The sequence below is a fragment of the Gymnogyps californianus genome, unplaced genomic scaffold (assembly GCF_018139145.2).
Source record: "Gymnogyps californianus isolate 813 unplaced genomic scaffold, ASM1813914v2 HiC_scaffold_111, whole genome shotgun sequence".
Taxonomy (NCBI): domain Eukaryota; kingdom Metazoa; phylum Chordata; class Aves; order Accipitriformes; family Cathartidae; genus Gymnogyps; species Gymnogyps californianus.
The window spans coordinates 107,341-124,721 of NW_026113992.1; the positions used below are offsets into that span (position 1 = coordinate 107,341).

At 48.1% G+C, this 17,381-nt stretch overlaps 1 protein-coding gene across 1 annotated transcript in view; it reads left to right on the forward strand.

The window, feature by feature from the left end:
* LOC127027963 (E3 ubiquitin-protein ligase UHRF2-like) overlaps nt 1-17,381 on the forward strand; it is a gene marked incomplete at its 3' end in the record, with an annotated part of 98,908 nt that overhangs the window by 22,381 nt on the left and 59,146 nt on the right. Inside the window, exon 2 of the mRNA XM_050913806.1 lies at nt 16,556-16,798. Coding sequence (XP_050769763.1) covers nt 16,556-16,798 — 243 coding nt within the window. The remainder of the gene's footprint in view (nt 1-16,555; nt 16,799-17,381) is intronic.

Sequence of the window (17,381 nt, forward strand, 5' to 3'; positions counted from 1 at the left end):
ACACCAAATTGGGGGGAGCAGTCAATGTGCTGGAGGGCAGGGCTGACTTTCAGAGGGACCTGGACAGGCTGGAGAAACGGGCTGACAGAAACCTCATGAAGTTCAACAAAAACAAATGCCAAGTCCTGCACCTGGGCTGGAATAACCCAATAACTCTGGAATAACAGAAAAGGACCTGGGGGTCCTGGTGGACAACAAGTTGAATGTGCGCCAACAGTGTGCCCTTGCAGCAAAGGAGGCCAACAGCATCCTGAGCTGTATTAGTAACAGTGCAGCCAGCAGTTCCAGGGAAGTGATCCTTTCCCTCTCTTGTCTTGGCACTTGTGAGGCCTTATCTGGAGTAGTGTCCACTTTTGGTCTCCCCAGTACAAGAAAGACATGGGCATACTGGAGCAAGCCCAGTTCCTTTGTGTGCCTGGACATGGCTTCCAGGAGGATTTGCTCCCCAACCTTCCCAGATTCTGAGGTGAGTTTGACCAGTCTTTATCTCCTTGGATTCTCCTTCTTGAAGATGGGTGTGATGTTTGCCTTTTGCAAGTCATCAGGAACCCTCAGGGTCATCTCGTCTGGTTCCATGGACTTGTGTATGTCCAGTTGGCTGAAGTGCTCCCTAACTCAGTCTTCCTCTACTGTGAGTAATACTTCCCTGCCCCAGAGTCTGCCACTAGGCTCAGGGATCTGGGAGACCTGAGGGCCAACCTTACCTGTAAAAAACTGAGGCAAGGCAGGCACTGAGTTCCTTAGTCTTTTTTGATGTCCTTAGCTATTAGATTCCGTGCTCCGGTGAGCAGTGGGCACATGTTTTCCTTAGCCTTTCTTTTGCTGATGCTGTACTTATAGAAGCCCTTCTTGTTGCCCTTTACATTTCTTGCTAGTTCCAACTCCAGCCAAGCTTTGGCTTTCCTAACTAAATCCTTGCATGCGTCTCCATATTCCTCCTGGGTAGCCATTCCCTGCTCCCACCTTCTGTGTACTTCCTTTTTGTCTTTGAGCTCAGTCAGGAATCCCCTGTTCACCTATGCTGGCCTTCTGCCACGCTTGCTTGACTTCTTGCATGTCCGAGTGGATTATTCTTGTGCTTTGAGGAGGTTGTCTTTTTGAGGATCAACCAGCCCTCCTGAGCCCTTTGCCCTTTAGGACAGTCTCTCATAGTATCCTGCCAAGCAGGTCCCTTAACAAGCCAAAATCTGCTCTCCTGAAGTCCAGGGTTGTAATTTTGCTATGTGTCTTGCTCACTTCTTTCAGGATCTTCAACTTCATCCTCATCGTGGCTGCTGCCAAGGGTGCCATTGACCTTTATGTCCCCAACCTGTTCTTTGTTTGTGAGTGACAGGTCCAACATCTTCCCCTAGTTGGCTTGTTATCTCCATCAAGAGCTTGTATTCAACACACTCCAAAAAATTCCTGGATCGTTTTTTGTCCTTTCATGTTGCCTTTCCATCAGATATTGGTGTGGTTGAGGTCCCTCATGAGTACCAGGGCCTGTGATCGTGTGGGCTTTTTCCAGTTGCGTAAAGAAGGCTTCCTCTACTTCCTCTTCATCAGGTGGTCTATAGCAGACATCTCCCCAGTGTCGTGGTTTAACCCCGGCTGGCAACTAAGCACCACACAGCCGCTCGCTCACTCCCCACCCAGTGGGATGGGGGGAGAATCAGAAGGGTAAAAGTGAGAAAACTCGTGGGTTGTGATAAAGACAGTTTAATAGGTAAAGCAAAAACTGCGCGCACAAGCAAAAAGCAAAATAAGGAATTCACTCGCTACTTCCCATCAGCAGGCAGGTGTTTAGCCATTTCCAGGAAAGCAGGGCTCCATCGTGCATAACAGTTCCTTGGGAAGATATACCCCTGTCCTGGTTTCAGCTGGGACAGAGTTAATTTTCTTCCTAGTAGCTGGTATAGTGCAGTGTTTTGGATTTAGTATGAGAATAATGTTGATAACACACTGATGTTTTTTAGTTGTCGCTAAGTAGTGTTTATACTAAGTCAAAGATTTTTCAGCTTCTCATGCCCAGCCAGCAAGAAGGCTGGAGGGGGCACAAGAACTTGGGAGGGGACACAGCCAGGACAGCTGACCCAAACTGGCCAAAGGGATATTCCATACCATATGACATCATGCCCAGTATATAAACTGGGGGGAGTTGGCCGGGAGGGGCGGATCGCTGCTCGGGAACTGACTGGGCATCGGTCGGCGAGTGGTGAGCAATTGCATTGTGCATCACTTGTTTTGTATATTCTAATTCTTTTAGTATTATTATTGTCATTTTATTATTATTATTATCATCATTATCATTATTTTTCTTCCTTTCTGTCCTATTAAACTGTCTTTATCTCAACCCACGAGTTTTTGGTTTTTTTCTCGATTCTCTCCCCCATCCCACTGGGGGGGGGGAGTGAGCAAGCGGCTGCGTGGTGCTTAGTTGCCGGCTGGGGTTAAACCACGACAACCCCATAACTCCGAATGTCCCCCCCTTCCTCCTTCTTCCCCCAGCTTTTATTGCTGAGCGTGACATCATATGGTATGGAATATCCCTTTGGTCAGTTGGGGTCAGCTGTCCCAACTGTGTCCCCTCCCAACTTCTTGTACACCCCCAGCCTACTCGCTGGCAGGGTGGTGTGAGAAGCAGAAAAGGCCTTGACGCTGTGGAAACACTGCTCAGCAATAACTAAAACATCCCTGTGTTATCAACGCTGTTTTCATCACAAATCCAAAACATAGCCCCATACAGGCTACTATGAAGAAATTTTACTCTATCCCAGCCAAAACCAGTACACCCAGGCATCACCTGTGTTGGTCTGTTCTCTGATTTGTACTCACATTCTCTTGACTGGCTCCTCCCCCGCTCCAGGGCAAAGCTGTGTGTGTTTGAGCTACTTCTTTGCACAGAGCACAACCCCTCCCTGCCTCTTGTCCAGCCTGTCCTTTCTGAAGAGCTTCATCCATCCATGGCTGCACTTCATTTATGTGACCTATCCCCCACATCTCTGTAATCCCAATGAGAACAGAGCCCTGCAACCGTGCCCAGAATATTGATTTATCTTGGTTTTGTCATGTGTCCCCCCCTCCACGCTGCATGCATTTATGTGCAGGCACTTGAGACGGGCTCCCACTTGTGCTGCTTTCACAGGGAAAGTGAAGGCCTACCTGTCCCCTGGGTACTTTCTCCATGCCCCTGTTCCTTTATTTCTCTTCAGGCTTTGGTCATCATGACCTGTCAGACCTGGTTCAAACTCCTCCCCCCCAAGTTGGCAAAGATGCCCCGCTTTGTCAGGTGGTTCTTGTTCCTTCTCAGCAGTCCTCATCAATCAATTAGGATCCCATGGACACTAGCTGTGCAGCCAGGTGTTAACCTATAGGATGCATCTGCTCCTACTGGAGCCTTTTCCCTTCACCTGCAGTATTGAGAAGAACACCTGGGCTCCCATGTGCTTCACCCTTGTTCCCAGACCTCTGTTGTCACTCGTGATTTGCAGTGTTACCAGCATCCACAGAAATGAGCAGTAAGGGGTAATAGGTCAAAGGACTGGATGAGCCTTGGCAGCCTCTCTGTAGTATCCTGTATCTGGGCCTCCAGCAAGCAACAAACTTCCTGTGACAGATCCTTTCCTACAAGAAGACAGAACCAGGCTCTTCACAGTGGTGCATGATGGGAGGATGAGAGGCAATGGGCATAAGCTGAAACAAGAGAGGCTCTGACTGAATATAAGGAGAAAACTTTTTCACAATGAAGTCAATCAAGCAGTAGAGCAGGTTGCCCAGAGGGGTTGTGCAATCTCTGTCTTTGGATATTTTCAAGACCTGACTGGATAAAGCCCTGAGCAACCTGGTCTGAATTCAGTGTTGACCCTGCTTTGAGCAGGATGTTGGACTAGGGCCCTTCTGAGGTCCCTTCCAACCCAAATTATTCTATGATCCTATGTCTGGTCAGCAGATGGGTCCCCTGCAGAAGGGAGACTCCAACTGCAGTCACCCAATGTTCCCTCTTGGTGCTAATGCACAGTTCTATTGGGTGTACCGTGGTGTCGTGGTTTAACCCCAGCTAGCAACTAAGCACCTCGCAGCCGCTCACCCCCCCCCAAGGTTTTGGTAGCCAGGGGTGGGACTGCAGGGGTGGCTTCTGTGAGAAGAGGCCAGGGGCTGCCCTGTGCCAGACACAGACGGTTCCAGCCGGCTCCACAACGGACCCACCGCAGGCCGGAGCTGAGCCAATCAGCGAAGCTGGTGGCGCCTCTATGAAAGCACGTTTAAGAAAGGGCAAACCGCCGCATGGCAGAGAGAGGAGTGAGGAAAAAAGTGTGAGAAACATCCCTGTGATCACCAAGGGCAGAGAAGGAGGGGGAGGAGGTGCTCTGGGTGCCAGAGCAGATATTCCACTGCAGCCCATGGAAGAGACCGCAGTGGAGCAGGTATTTCCCTGCAGCCCGTGGAGAGGAGCCACGCTGGAGCAGGGGAAAAGTGCGAGGAGGAAGGAGTGGCAGAGACAAAGTGTTATTAACTGACCGCAACCCCAAATCCCCATATGCCTGCACCGCTCAGGGGGGTGGGGAGGTGGGTGTAGAGGGGTCAGGAATGAAGGAGTGAAGTTGAGCCTGGGTGGGGTGGGGGAAAGATGTTGTTTTAATTTTTGTCTTTGTTTCTCACCATCCAACTCTATTTTGATTGGCAAGAAAATTAAATCTAATTTTTCCCCAAGTTGAGTCTGTTTTGCCCGTGACGGTAATTGGTAAGTGATTTCCCTGTCCTTATCTCGACCCACGAGCTTTTTCATCTTATTTTCTCCCCCTGTCCTGTTGAGGAGGAGGAGTGAGAGAGCGGCTGGGTGGGCATCTGGCAGCCAGCCAAGGTCAACCTACCACAACAGTTCGGGCCCAGCTGGCTCTGAAGCCTCCCTCAGAGCTGGTTTCTCCTCTTTGGCTACCAAGGTACTCTACCGGTTCTGTAAATTCAGATCTGCAGGTAGAGAAGGAGCCTTTCTCCTGCTGCCAGAAGTCACAAGCTTCCAGCTCTACCACCTCCCCCCCCCCTCCCCCCCCCCCCCCCCCCCCCCCCCCCCCCACGGGCACGTCCATCCTGCTCTCATTCAAGCATAACCGCTAGCCATCCCTCCTTCCTTGCATCATGTGGCTCAGGCTCTCGCCTCTATAGAGTCTCTGTGAAGACCCTGTCCATCTCCTGCTCATCCTCCTCGATGCTACACAGCCTGCTCCCCTCCTCCCATAGCTCCTTCACCTGCTGACTCAGTGCCTTGACCAGAGCATGTCTCTCACAGGTGATGCCACCATCACCCCCAATCCCAGGGAGAGGCCTCAGGCACTCCCTGCAGCCCCGGACCTGGGCAGCTTCATCCACCCTCCAGGGCTCTGTGTCTGGGTCAAGCTCTCTGATGTACCAGGGGTACTTGCTCCACCCAGTGCTGGGGACCGAGCCCTGTGGCACGTCACTGCCATTGTCACACAGCTTTAAGCAGTCCCTATACTCTCTCTGGAGCAGTTTCTGGGCCTCCTTTGTGCCCCCTGCTGTGCCAGCTGCCAAGTCTCTTAGCTGTGCTCTGCAAACTTGCTTAGTGGTTAAATAGGTGCTCCCCTGTAGCAGATAAGTTTAGTCTGACCAACTTTGCTGTTGTTTTAGTCTATCTATTAGGGAGCTAGTTATCTGGCTCTTTTGGTCTTTGTTACTGAATTGGTCCTCCAGGGATACACTTTGAGGTGTGCTTTGACAGCAAGTTTACTGCTTGACAAAATACACAATATCAGCAGCTTTGACATATGTAGTATGGCAATGAAGAAATTTTTCTGATAGTCATGATGGTATACGTATCATCATGACTGCCGAATGAAATGGCGGTACCTTCTGTATCTCCATTAGGTGGTTATACATCAGTCCAGTAACTTGCATAGAAAATATTGCATACATTGGACTCCTAGTCTAGACAATCAAGGATTAAGCTCTTAGGTGCTTTGAAATTTTGCTTGTCACTTGCTGTGCCTGTGAATTAAGGCATATTAGCGCGAATATTTTTATCAACTATTTTTTCCTTAGCAAAAACTAAGGACGTTTAAATATTTGCCTTTTCTTGCATGATTTGAATATTTTCATTCCTGTCCAGCCCAGACAGTAGTAATCAAGCAACTTGGGAAGAGAATAAGTACTTCAAAGTATTTCTAAAAAGAAGAAATTAAAAAATGTTAGCTGAAGTTTGAGACTGATATCTATATTTAGTAGTCTTCCAAAGTATTTTGCTCTGTAGCACTTTCCAAATGGACTAGTTCCCACTCATATATATGGCCGCCAAAGAATAATTATAATGACATGGTATCAGGAATTAGCTAAGGTTCTGGGAGAAGTATAGCTGGACTACAGTAGCGTTGTTCATTGGGTAATTAGCATCGCTGCCAGAGCTACTTAACTCTACTGGAAATGACATTGCACTAATACAACTATATTGTTCTATTTCCAGCACTAACTTGGGGTGTCTGTACTGTACTCCGTTGTGTGGTGGAGATGGGCTATATATTTTTTTATTCTTGCTTGCACCTTATTTTTTTCTTTTGTGCAAGGAAGGCCTTCCTCAGATTAGATGGCAGTCTGGCATCATCTTTACAACATATGACCTTATATGTTGCTTGCCTGCCTTAGTTTTGTTTTCTATTCTGACATCTTTTAGAATTTATTGATGTTTCTTTAATTTCTTTATTGTATGGCTCTTTGCATGTTAGTAATATGAGCTACTTAAGTATTTATTGTCTTTCCTCTTACCCCTCAGGCCCTTCTCATTTCAAGGTTCTCTTTCCTAAGAAATAAGATGGAGTCTATTGGATCTCTTTCCTGTAAATATCTATGCTGTATACTTGCACATAATATTTTTCTTTTGCTTCTGAATGTATGCTGGTTAATTTATTTGTTGATAATTTGTTCTGTATTCTTACCAATGAGTTTGCAGTAGTGGTTTGGGCTGAAATCTTGGAAGCATTTTTGCATGACTCGCTTAAGCAAACTTCCATGGTAACTGAATATTATCCTGAACTGCATGCTGCTACAGCTTTAAGTTTAGGTATTGTTAAAGGCTTGTTTCTTATGAAGACTGATAATAAGCTTCTGTTGCAGTGAAAATAAGGGTATAGCTCCTCTAAACGTTTCAAAGGAAAGCAGAGGTAATGTGACAGTAAAATAGCTCATAATGTTTCAAATTATCAAGGGCAAGCCCAGCAGAGGGCCACCAAGATGGTCAGGGGGCTGGAGCACATGACGTGCAACGAGAGGCTGAGAGCTGGGTTTGTTCAGCGTTCAGAAGAGAAGGTGCCAGGAGACGTTATTTCTGTCTGCAACTACCTGACCAGAGGATACAGAGCCTCAGCCCCATTGTCATTGTCCAGGGGTGACACCATCAAGATGGTGTCAAGATGGTGACGGTTGGACTCGATGATCTTAAGGGTCTTTTCCAACCTAAATGATTCTATGATTCTAAGATGAGTCAATGGGAGAGGCTCTCTGGATCACCTCACAGACCGGGGGGGGGTACCGCCTAGGGAATATGGGATGCAGGGGAAGAGCATTTTGGGATCACACAAGACTTATTATGGGATGCTTAGGGGAGGAAGCAAAGGCAGGGGAAGGGAGGGATCTAGGTGGTTTGGGGAAAAACAAGCATGGGAAAACAGAGGGATAAAAGGGGCCGGTCACAGGTAAACAGATGGTCGGTCAGTGTGCTTGTCTGGCCATACCCTGCACCTGATCAGCACAGTCTGTCCTGTCTTCTCATTAAAATCCATTTTAACTCTTTTCCTGGATGAGTGAACTCTCTATTCTGTGTGTACATGTGTGCATGGAGGCCTAAATGCTAGCAACTAGAGTCAGACCACGGGTCATAGGGCCCATGTGTCTGGGGTGCCAGCAACTGGAGCGAGTGAGGGTACGCATGTTGGTGCGTGACCACCTAACTAGCTGGCGAGTGGGTTAAGTGGCTTGGGAGCCAGGTGTGCATGTGTGCCCCTGGGGATGAGACAACCGGAGGAGTTGGCTATTGGAGGGACCAGCGTGTTCAGGCCAACTGCTGGAGAGACCGTAGAGTCTGGGGGTTGACTAAGAGACCCCTTTATACACATGTCTGTGCGTGAGGCAACTGGGGAGAGTGAGGATGCAGCTACTGGATGGACTGAGTGTCTATGCCCAGTTATTGGAGAGATCCACAGCACGTGTATCTGTGTTGGTGTGTGTTAAGGGAGGTCTGTACCAGCAGCTGGAGTAGGGCTACGGGCCTCGGGGGCTCATATGTCCAGGTACCAGCGACTGGGGAGACCAGGGATCCAGGGGCCAGCTACTGTGTAGACTGAGTGTCTAAGCCCAGCTACTGGAGGGATCCACATGGCATATATGTATATATTTCCTACTAACAGACCTTCATCCTGATCAGTCAGAGAGGGGAACAGGACAAGGCCATTGGTGTTGGTTGGGTTTGTGTGAATGCTGAGTGTTTCTGCCTGTGTTGATCTGTGTGACCAGCTGTGTGTGCATGTATGCATGTTGTATATGTGTGAGGCCTACTGGGAATACAGGCTCAGTCTCACTACTGGTTGGACCTGGGGGTATGGAGCTGCGGCAGCCTCGCCTCCATTGGACTACCAGATTCAGCAACCCCTAACGCACACAGGTTTAGGAAATGTCAAAAGCCTTTAGGTAGGCTATATTGGCCCATGACAAGTGTCCACAAGCTCAAAGGCTAAACAGTTTTTGCTTATGGTTTCAACACTGAAGGGCACCTGACCTCGGTGCCAGGGAAGGTTATGGAGCAGATCATCTTGAGCGCCATCACACGGCACGTACAGGACAACCAGGTGATCAGGCCCAGTCAGCATGGGTTTATGAAAGGCAGGTCCTGCTTGACTAACCTGATCTCCTTCTATGACAAGATGACCTGCTTTTAGTGGATGAGGGAGAGGCTGTGGATGTTGTTTACCTGGACTTTAGTAAAGCCTTTGACACCGTTTCCCACAGCATTCTCCTGGAGAAATTGGCTGCTCATGGCTTGGATGGGCATACTCTTCTCTGGGTAAAAAACTGGCTGGATGGCCAGGCCCAAAGAGTCATGGTGAATGGAGTTAAATCCGGTTGGCGGCCGGTCACAAGTGGTGTTCCCCAGGGCTCAGTATTGGGGCCAGTTCTGTTTAATATCTTTATCAATGATCTGGACGAGGGGGTGGAGTGCACCCTCAGTAAGTTTGCAGATGACACCAAGTTGGGCGGGAGTGTTGATCTGCTTGAGGGTAGGAAGGCTCTACAGAGGGATCTGGACAGGCTGGATCGATGGGCTGAGGCCAATTGTATAAGATTCAACAAGGCTAAGTGCCGGGTCCTGCACTTGGGTCACAACAACCCCATGCAATGTTACAGGCTTGGGGAAGAGTGGCTGGAAAGCTGCCCGGCGGAAAAGGACCTGGGCCTGGAGGTGTTGGTCGACAGCCAGCTGAATATGAGCCGGCAGTGTGCCCAGGTGGCCAAGAAGGCCAAGAGCATCCTGGCTTGTATCAGAAATAGTGTGGCCAGCAGGACTAGGGAAGTGATTGTCCCCCTGTACTCGGCACTGGTGAGGCCACCCCTCGAGTACTGTGTTCAGTTTTGGGCCCCTCACTACAAGAAAGACATTGAGGTGCTGGAGAGTGTCCAAAGAAGAGCAACAAAGCTGGTGAAGGGTCTAGAGAACAAGTCCTATGAGGAGCGGCTGAGGGGACTGGGGTTGTTTAGTCTGGAGAAAAGGAGGCTGAGGGGAGACCTTATCACTCTCTACAACTACCTGAAAGGAGGTTGTAACGAGGTGGGTGTCGGTCTCTTCTCCCAAGTAATGAGAGGAAACGGCCTCAAGTTGCACCAGGGGAGGTTTAGATTGGATATTAGGAAAAATGTCTTCACTGAAAGGGTTGTCAAGCATTGGAACAGGCTGCCCAGGGAGGTGGTTGAGTCACCATCCCTGGAGGTATTTAAAAGACCTGTAGATGTGGCGCTTAGGGACATGGCTTAGTGGTGGACTTGGCAGTGTTAGGTTTACAGTTGGACTCGATGATCTTAAGGGTCCTTTCCAACCTAAATGGTTCTATGATTCTAAGGCAAAACTGGATGAATCAAGGCTTGGGATACAGTAGCTGAAGGGAACATTTTAGGATTCTCGGAGCTTTAAACATAAATATGAACCATATCTGGAGCACTATATGCAATGTTAAGCTTTAAAACACATTTATACCAGATCCATTTCCTGAAGTACAGTTATCTCAACTCTCACCAAATTGAAAATTAAATAAAAGGGAATTCAGGGGCTGACTATACGAGGGAAATTATCATCTTTACATGAATTGTAGTGGTTAAGATGTGCTCTCTTAATGTGTTCACAGTTCCAGGAGACCCACTATATCCTCAAGCAACGCTACTTATGACAGATGTTCCAACTCCCATATAGGCTGCTCTATCAAAAAGCATTTATCTCTAGATCCATTGTGCAGTCAAAAATAGATTCTTGTCCTATTGTTTTCTATTTGGCATTCATGATTGATTCCCCCTAGTTCGCCCATTCTCCTTGCTGCTGGGATTTCTTGCAAAAAACAGATTCTAATAATAACAGAGAATCATAAAATGGTTTGGGTTGGAAGGGACCTTTAAAGGTCATCTAGTTCCAACCCCCCCTGCCATGGGCAGGGACATCTTTCACTAGATCAGGTCGCTCAAAGCCCCATCCAACCTGACCTTGAACACTTCCAGGGATGGGGCATCCACAACTTCTCTGGGCAACCTGTTCCAGGGTCTCACCACCCTCACAGTAAAGAATTTCTTCCTTATATGTCCAATCCAAATCTACCCTCTCTCCGTTTAAAACCGCTGCCCCTTGTCCTATCACTACAGGCCCTGGTGAAAAGTCTCTCTTCATCTTTCTTATAAGCCCCCTTTAAGTATTGAAAGGCCACAATAAGGTCTCCCCGGAGCCTTCTCTTCTCCAGGCTGAACAAGCCCAACTCTCTCAGCCTGTCCTCATAGGAGAGGTGTTCCAGCCCTCTGATCATTTTCGTGGCCCTCCTCTGGACCCGCTCGAGCAGGTCCGTGTCTTTCTTGTGCTGAGGACCCCAGAGCTGGACGCAGTACTCCAGGTGGGGTCTCACGAGAGCAGAGTAGAGGGGCAGAATCACCTCCCTCGACCTGCTGGCCACGCTTCTTTTGATGCAGCCCAGGATACGGTTGGCTTTCTGGGCTGTGAGCACACGTTGCCAGCTCATGTCCAGTTTTTCGTCCACCAAGTCCTTCTCCGCAGGGCTGCTCTCAATCCATTCATCCCCAGTCTGTATTGATGCTGGGGATTGCCCCGACCCAGGTGCAGGACCTCGCACTTGGCCTTGTTGAACTTCATGAGATTTGCATGGGCCCACTCCTCAAGCCTGTCCAGGTCCCTCTGGATAGCATCCCTTCCCTCAAGCACCACTCAGCTTGGTGTCATCTGCAAACTTGCTGAGGGTGCACAGAATCCCACTGTCTATGTCATTGATGAAGATATTCAACAGTAGTGGTCCCAATACGGATCCCTGAGGAACACCACTTGTTACCGGTTTCCACTTGGACATTGAGCCATTGACTGTAACTCTCTGGATGCGACCATCCAGCCAGTTCCTTATCCATCTAACAGTCCATCCATCAAACCGATATCTCTCCAATTTAGAGAGAAGGATGTTGTGGGGGACTGTGTCAAAGGCCTTACAGAAGTCCAGGTAGATGACATCCATAGCTCTTCCCTTGTCCACCGATGCAGTCACTCCATCATAGAAGGCCACCAGATTAGTCTGGCACGATTTGCCCTTGGTGAAGCCATGAAGCTCTCAACCTGTGTACTGCTGTTTTTCAAAGACAGCTCTGTGCAAACAATCCATTTTTTTACGTAGAGGGCAACCCCCCCACCACCTTTTCTTCCTTGCCTGTCCCTCCTCAACAGTTTATAGCCATCAATTGCAGTGCTCCAGTCGTGTGATTCATCCCACCAAGTTTCAGTGATAGTGACAAGATCATAGGTTTCCAGCTGCACAGTGGCTTCCAGCTCCTCCTGCTTGTTACCCATGCTGCGTGCATTGGTATAGAGACACTTCAGTTGGACTGTCGACTGTCTCACCTTTTTGGCGGAACCTTTTTGGAGGATTGGGGGGCATTCCTCACTACTCTGGTAGGTGCACTCATCCACCCTGTTGCTTGTGAGTACACAAGTGTCACGGCTTTGAACCCCACCCCCCAAGTTCGTTGGTTTAAAGCGTGATTCACTAAGTCAGCCAATCTGCCAGCAAAAATTCTCCTTCCTCTTCTAGATAGGTGGATCCCATCTCTCCCCAATAGGCCGTATTCATCGAAGAACATCCCGTGATCATAGAAGCCAAAGCCCTGGTGATGACACCAGCCACCAAGCCAGGTGTTGATCTGCATGATGCATCGACTTCTGCCTGCACCCCTATCCCTGACTTGCAAGACACTTGGGCCCCTGTCCCCTTCACTTGTGCCCCCAGGGCTCTGAAGTCCTGCTTGATCTTGCCCAGGCTATGCTTTACTGTGTGCCCACATGGAAAGGAAGTAGGGGATAGTAGTCTGCGCTTTTAACCAGTTGTGGCAGTCTCTCTGTGACATCATGGATCTTGGCTCCTGGCAAGCAGCAAACTTCCCTTGACTGTATATCAGGCCAACAGATGGGTGCCTCGGTGCCTCTCAGCAGAGAGTCGCCCACTACTAGCACTCGTTGCTTCCTTTTGTGGCTTTTAGTGTGTGCAACTGGTGCGGTTTCTCCCTGTGAGTCTTGCTCATTGGCTTCATCCACTGCCAAGACTTTGTATCTGTTGCTGGTTGGTACATACGAGGAAATGGGGGGGAAGTGATATCCTGCTGCCACGAGTTACCAGAGACCATTGGTGAAACACTGGAACAGGTTGCCCGGAGAGGTGGTAGATGCCCCATCCCTGGAAACATTCAAGGTCAGGTTGGACGGGGCTCTGAGCAACCTGATCTAGTTGAAGATGTCCCTGCTCATTGCAGGGGGGTTGGACTAGATGACCTTTAAAGGTCCCTTCCAACCCAAACCATTCTATGATTCTATGGCGCCTCCTTCTCCAAGGTGCTGTCTGTTTGCTGTTGAAGCTCTTTGTCTGGTAGTCCTTGGAGGTCAGTGCCATGGAGCCCTAATATTTCTTCTTGCAACGCCTCAAATAGTACTCTGTTTCTTGTTCCCCCTCCCTAATACAGCATAACCTTCTGACTTCCTCCTGCAGTTCCTCCATCCGCTGCCTGAGTGACTCCACCAGAGTGCACCTTGCACAGGTGGAGCTTGCACCCTCCTCCACCCAGGAGTGTGGGGTACAGACTTTACAGCCCTCCACCTAGACAGCAGCTTCCCTGATAGGAAGCTCTGTCTGGGTGGCTGCCTCCACTCGTCCCAGGATAGCCTGGCTAGATAGATGGGCTCCCAGCTGCTGCAGAGCACAGCCCTCACCTAGTCTCTGCCACCATGCTTCCGAGGATCTCAAAGTACTGCCTAATAAGCCCTTCTAATTCCCTGGAGACCTCAAGCTGCTGGGTACGCTTGCACGGCCAACAGCTAGCTGGGGCGACCATCGGGGCTGCAGCCTAAGCCTGCGGGTGAGCAGAGCAGGCAGCAGCCCGACAACTGGTAGAGTGCGCCGCCCTTCTCGCGCGAACTGCCGCGCCACTCCCCTCAGGGGCCGCTCCCTGTTTGCACGCCCTGGTCGCTGGCGCTCCCTAGGGGCCGGTTATATGCGGCTTCCCGCGGTTTGAACTGGCCGCGGGGACCGCCGGCACCGCCCAACTCTCGCCCGCCCCTCTCGCGAGACCTGTCGCCTGCCAGCCGGTCCCTCCACACACACAACCCAAGGGTGCCGGGGCCCCCCGGGGACCTCACAAGCCTCGCACTCTTCTCAGCACGCGGCAACAACTGCTGCTGCCACTGCTAGCGGCGGCTTCCCATGTTTTGAACTGGCCGCGGGAACCGCCGGCATCCACATCTTTAACATCCATCAGTCTCTTACAAATATTAATTACAGCAAAGGTTTAGCTTCCTGAGGTGAAACAAACTTGATATTGCTGGATGAGAAATACTTCAGGTTGCTTGTCGTCAGTGTTTTTCACCATTTACACGCAGAGACAAAGTCCTCAATGAAAGCAGAGCCCAAATAGAAAGGGACCGACATTTTAAAACCATGCATTTATATTGCTTGGCACTAGAAACACTTCTAACAAAACTCTGCGCAAATTGAAGTCCTGCCATCAATTACATGTTCTCAAAGATTTGGGGTTAACTTTTTATTTCTTAAAAGCTTAGACTTCTTGGGTTGATGTTGAGATGACTGGATAGATCAGAATGACAGGTCATTCCCTTATTTTAAGGGGGATAATTTTCTTTCTGTTGTGCCAGCAACTGGACCAAGTGGGGGTCGGAGTGCAACAGGAGTGAGGAACACGGGTCAGAGGGCCCGTGTGTCTTTTTACACTCCAGATGATATAATTCTCATGGAGAGCAGGATCTGGCTTGTATCTTTCCAACTCTTGCCATTACTCTTACCCTTTTTCTTAATTATCTGTAGTTTTAACATTTGGGATAATTATATTAGTTGGCAGTTTTCTCTTTTTAGTGGACTAAATTCATAATAACAACTTCTTATATTTGTAATTGTACTGGGTTTGGCTGGGATAGAGTTAATTTTCTTCATAGTAGCCTGTATGGGGCTATGTTTTGGATTTGTGGTGAAAACAGTGTTGATAACACAGGGATGTTTTAGTTATTGCTGAGCAGTGCTTACACAGAGTCAAGGCCTTTTCTGCTTCTCACACCGCCCTGCCAGCGAGTAGGCTGGGGGTGTACAAGAAGTTGGGAGGGGACACAGCCGGGACAGCTGACCCCAACTGACCAAAGGGATATTCCATACCATATGACGTCATGCTCAGCAATAAAATCTGGGGGAAGAAGGAGGAAGGGGGGGACGTTTGGAGTGATGGCGTTTGTCTTCCCAAGTAACCGTTACGCATGATGGAGCCCTGCTTTCTTGGAGATGGCTGAACACCTGCCTGCCGATGGGAAATAGTGAATGAGTTCCTTATTTTGCTTTGCTTATGTGCGCAGCTTTTGCTTTCCCTATTAAACTGTCTTTATCTCAACCCACGAGTTTTCTTATTTTTACCCTTCCAATTCTCTCCCCCATCCCACCGGGGGGAGTCTGCGAGCGGCTGTGTGGTGCTTAGTTGCCGGCCGGGGTTAAACCACGACGGTAACGCTTAAGGATTCTTATTAGAATGTTGTGGGGGACCGTGTCAAAGGCCTTACAGAAGTCCAGGTAGATGACATCCGTAGCTCTTCCCTTGTCCACCGAAGCAGTCACTCCATCGCAGAAGGCCACCAGATTAGTCTGGCATGATTTGCCCTTGGTGAAGCCATGTTGGCTGTCTCTAATCACCTCCCTGTCTTCCATATGTTTCGACAGGTCAATACTAAAGAAGAAGTAAACAGTTCTTTTTAGATAAGATCAGGAAAGTACAAGTTATATAATCACTATAATATATACAATACAATCATTATTAAATATTATTTTAAAATCATGTTTACCCATATTTATTCCATAATGTTATAAGAGTCAATGCAGTTTCTACCTGTGATCTGAGTAGAAAATACCTGTGGTACTTTAAATTCCAGTCTGTCGTGGTTTAACCCCAGCCGGCAGCTAAGCACCACGCATCTCGTCGCTCACTGCCCCCCCACCCCTGGGATGGGGGAGAGAATCAGGAAAAAAAAACCTCGTGAGTTGAGATAAAGACAGTTTAATAGGACAGAAAGGAATGAAAAACAATGATAATGATAATAATAATATGACAATAGCAATACTAAAAGAATTAAACTATACAAAGCAAGTGGTGCACAATGCAATTGCTCACCACTCGCTGACCGATGCCCAGTTAGTTCCCGAGCAGCAATCCGCCCCTCCCAGCCAGCTCCCCCAGTTTATATACTGGGCATGATGTCATATGGTATGGAATAGCTCTTTGGCCAGTTTGGGTCAGCTGTCCTGGCGGTGTCCCCTCCCAGCTTCTTGTGCCCCCTCCAGCCTTCTTGCTGGCTGGGCATGAGAAGCTGAAAAATCCTTGACTTAGTATAAACACTACTTAGCAACAACTAAAAACATCAGTGTGTTATCAACATTCTTTTCCTACTAAATCCAAAACACAGCACTATACCAGCTACTAGGAAGAAAATTAACTCTGTCCTACCCGAAACCAGGACACAGTCCCATGATTAAAACATCTTGAGTCTGTAAAGATGCATGTATTTAAGAGATGTCATTGGGCAGAAATCATGAGTCCACTGTGCTTGATGAGTTGCTGTTGAATTCACTCAAGATACTTGATTTTATAGATTTACCTGAAATACATGTCTCGTGTGTCTTCAACTTTGAAGCAAATATCTGTTTTTTTAAATTATCCTCTCTAAGAGGAGGGCTACATACTAATATCAAGGTGGAACTTTACCAATATACTGTTTTTTTCTTGACAGCTGGAAGATGGACACACTTTATTTGACTACGATGTTGGACTAAATGACATAGTTCAGCTTTTGATACGCTCTGAATCTGAAGCTCCTACCACTTCTGTGACAAATCAGGGTGGAGAGGTCAATCCCTGTGCTGTTTCCAACTGTAAAAACAAAGTCAAAAGAGCAGCAAGTAGCAGATCACCGAATCAGCCATCTACATCAGCTCACTTGTTTCTTATAGATCCTGGCATTGGATTGTACAAGGTATGTGCAAGTTATGAAAGTAGGGGCCTTATCTTGCATCTATCACTTTAATTTTATTGCTTATACAGGCCTATATCTTCAAACAGTTTTCTTTCATGACCAGCTTTATGTCAGTGGGACTGAGAGAGTCGAGATTAGTTTGTACCATGTAGATTAAAATAAATCTTAAACTGAGTTAACAAATCATTTAGTTAGCAGCTAAAACTGGTTGAACGCTGGAAAAGGTTGCCCAGAGAGGTGGTGGAGTCTCCATCCTTGGAGATATTCAAAACCTGATGTGACACAGTCCTGGGCAACCCATTCTAGCTGATGCTGCTTGAGCAGGGAGGTTGGACTAGGTGATCTCAAGAAGTCCCTTCCAACCTAAATGATTCTGTAATTCTGTGAACGGATGCAATTGGAATATATTATTAGCTAAGGCATTCTGCTTTCCAAACTTAGCATACAGGTGTGTAACATATTCAGAGACCCTAAGGATCTAAGGAGGTAATTTGTTTAAAACTATTGCAAGGTAACTTAAACAGTGATTATTTCATCACTGATCTATAATTTTCAACATCATCTCTACCACTTCTTTAAAATA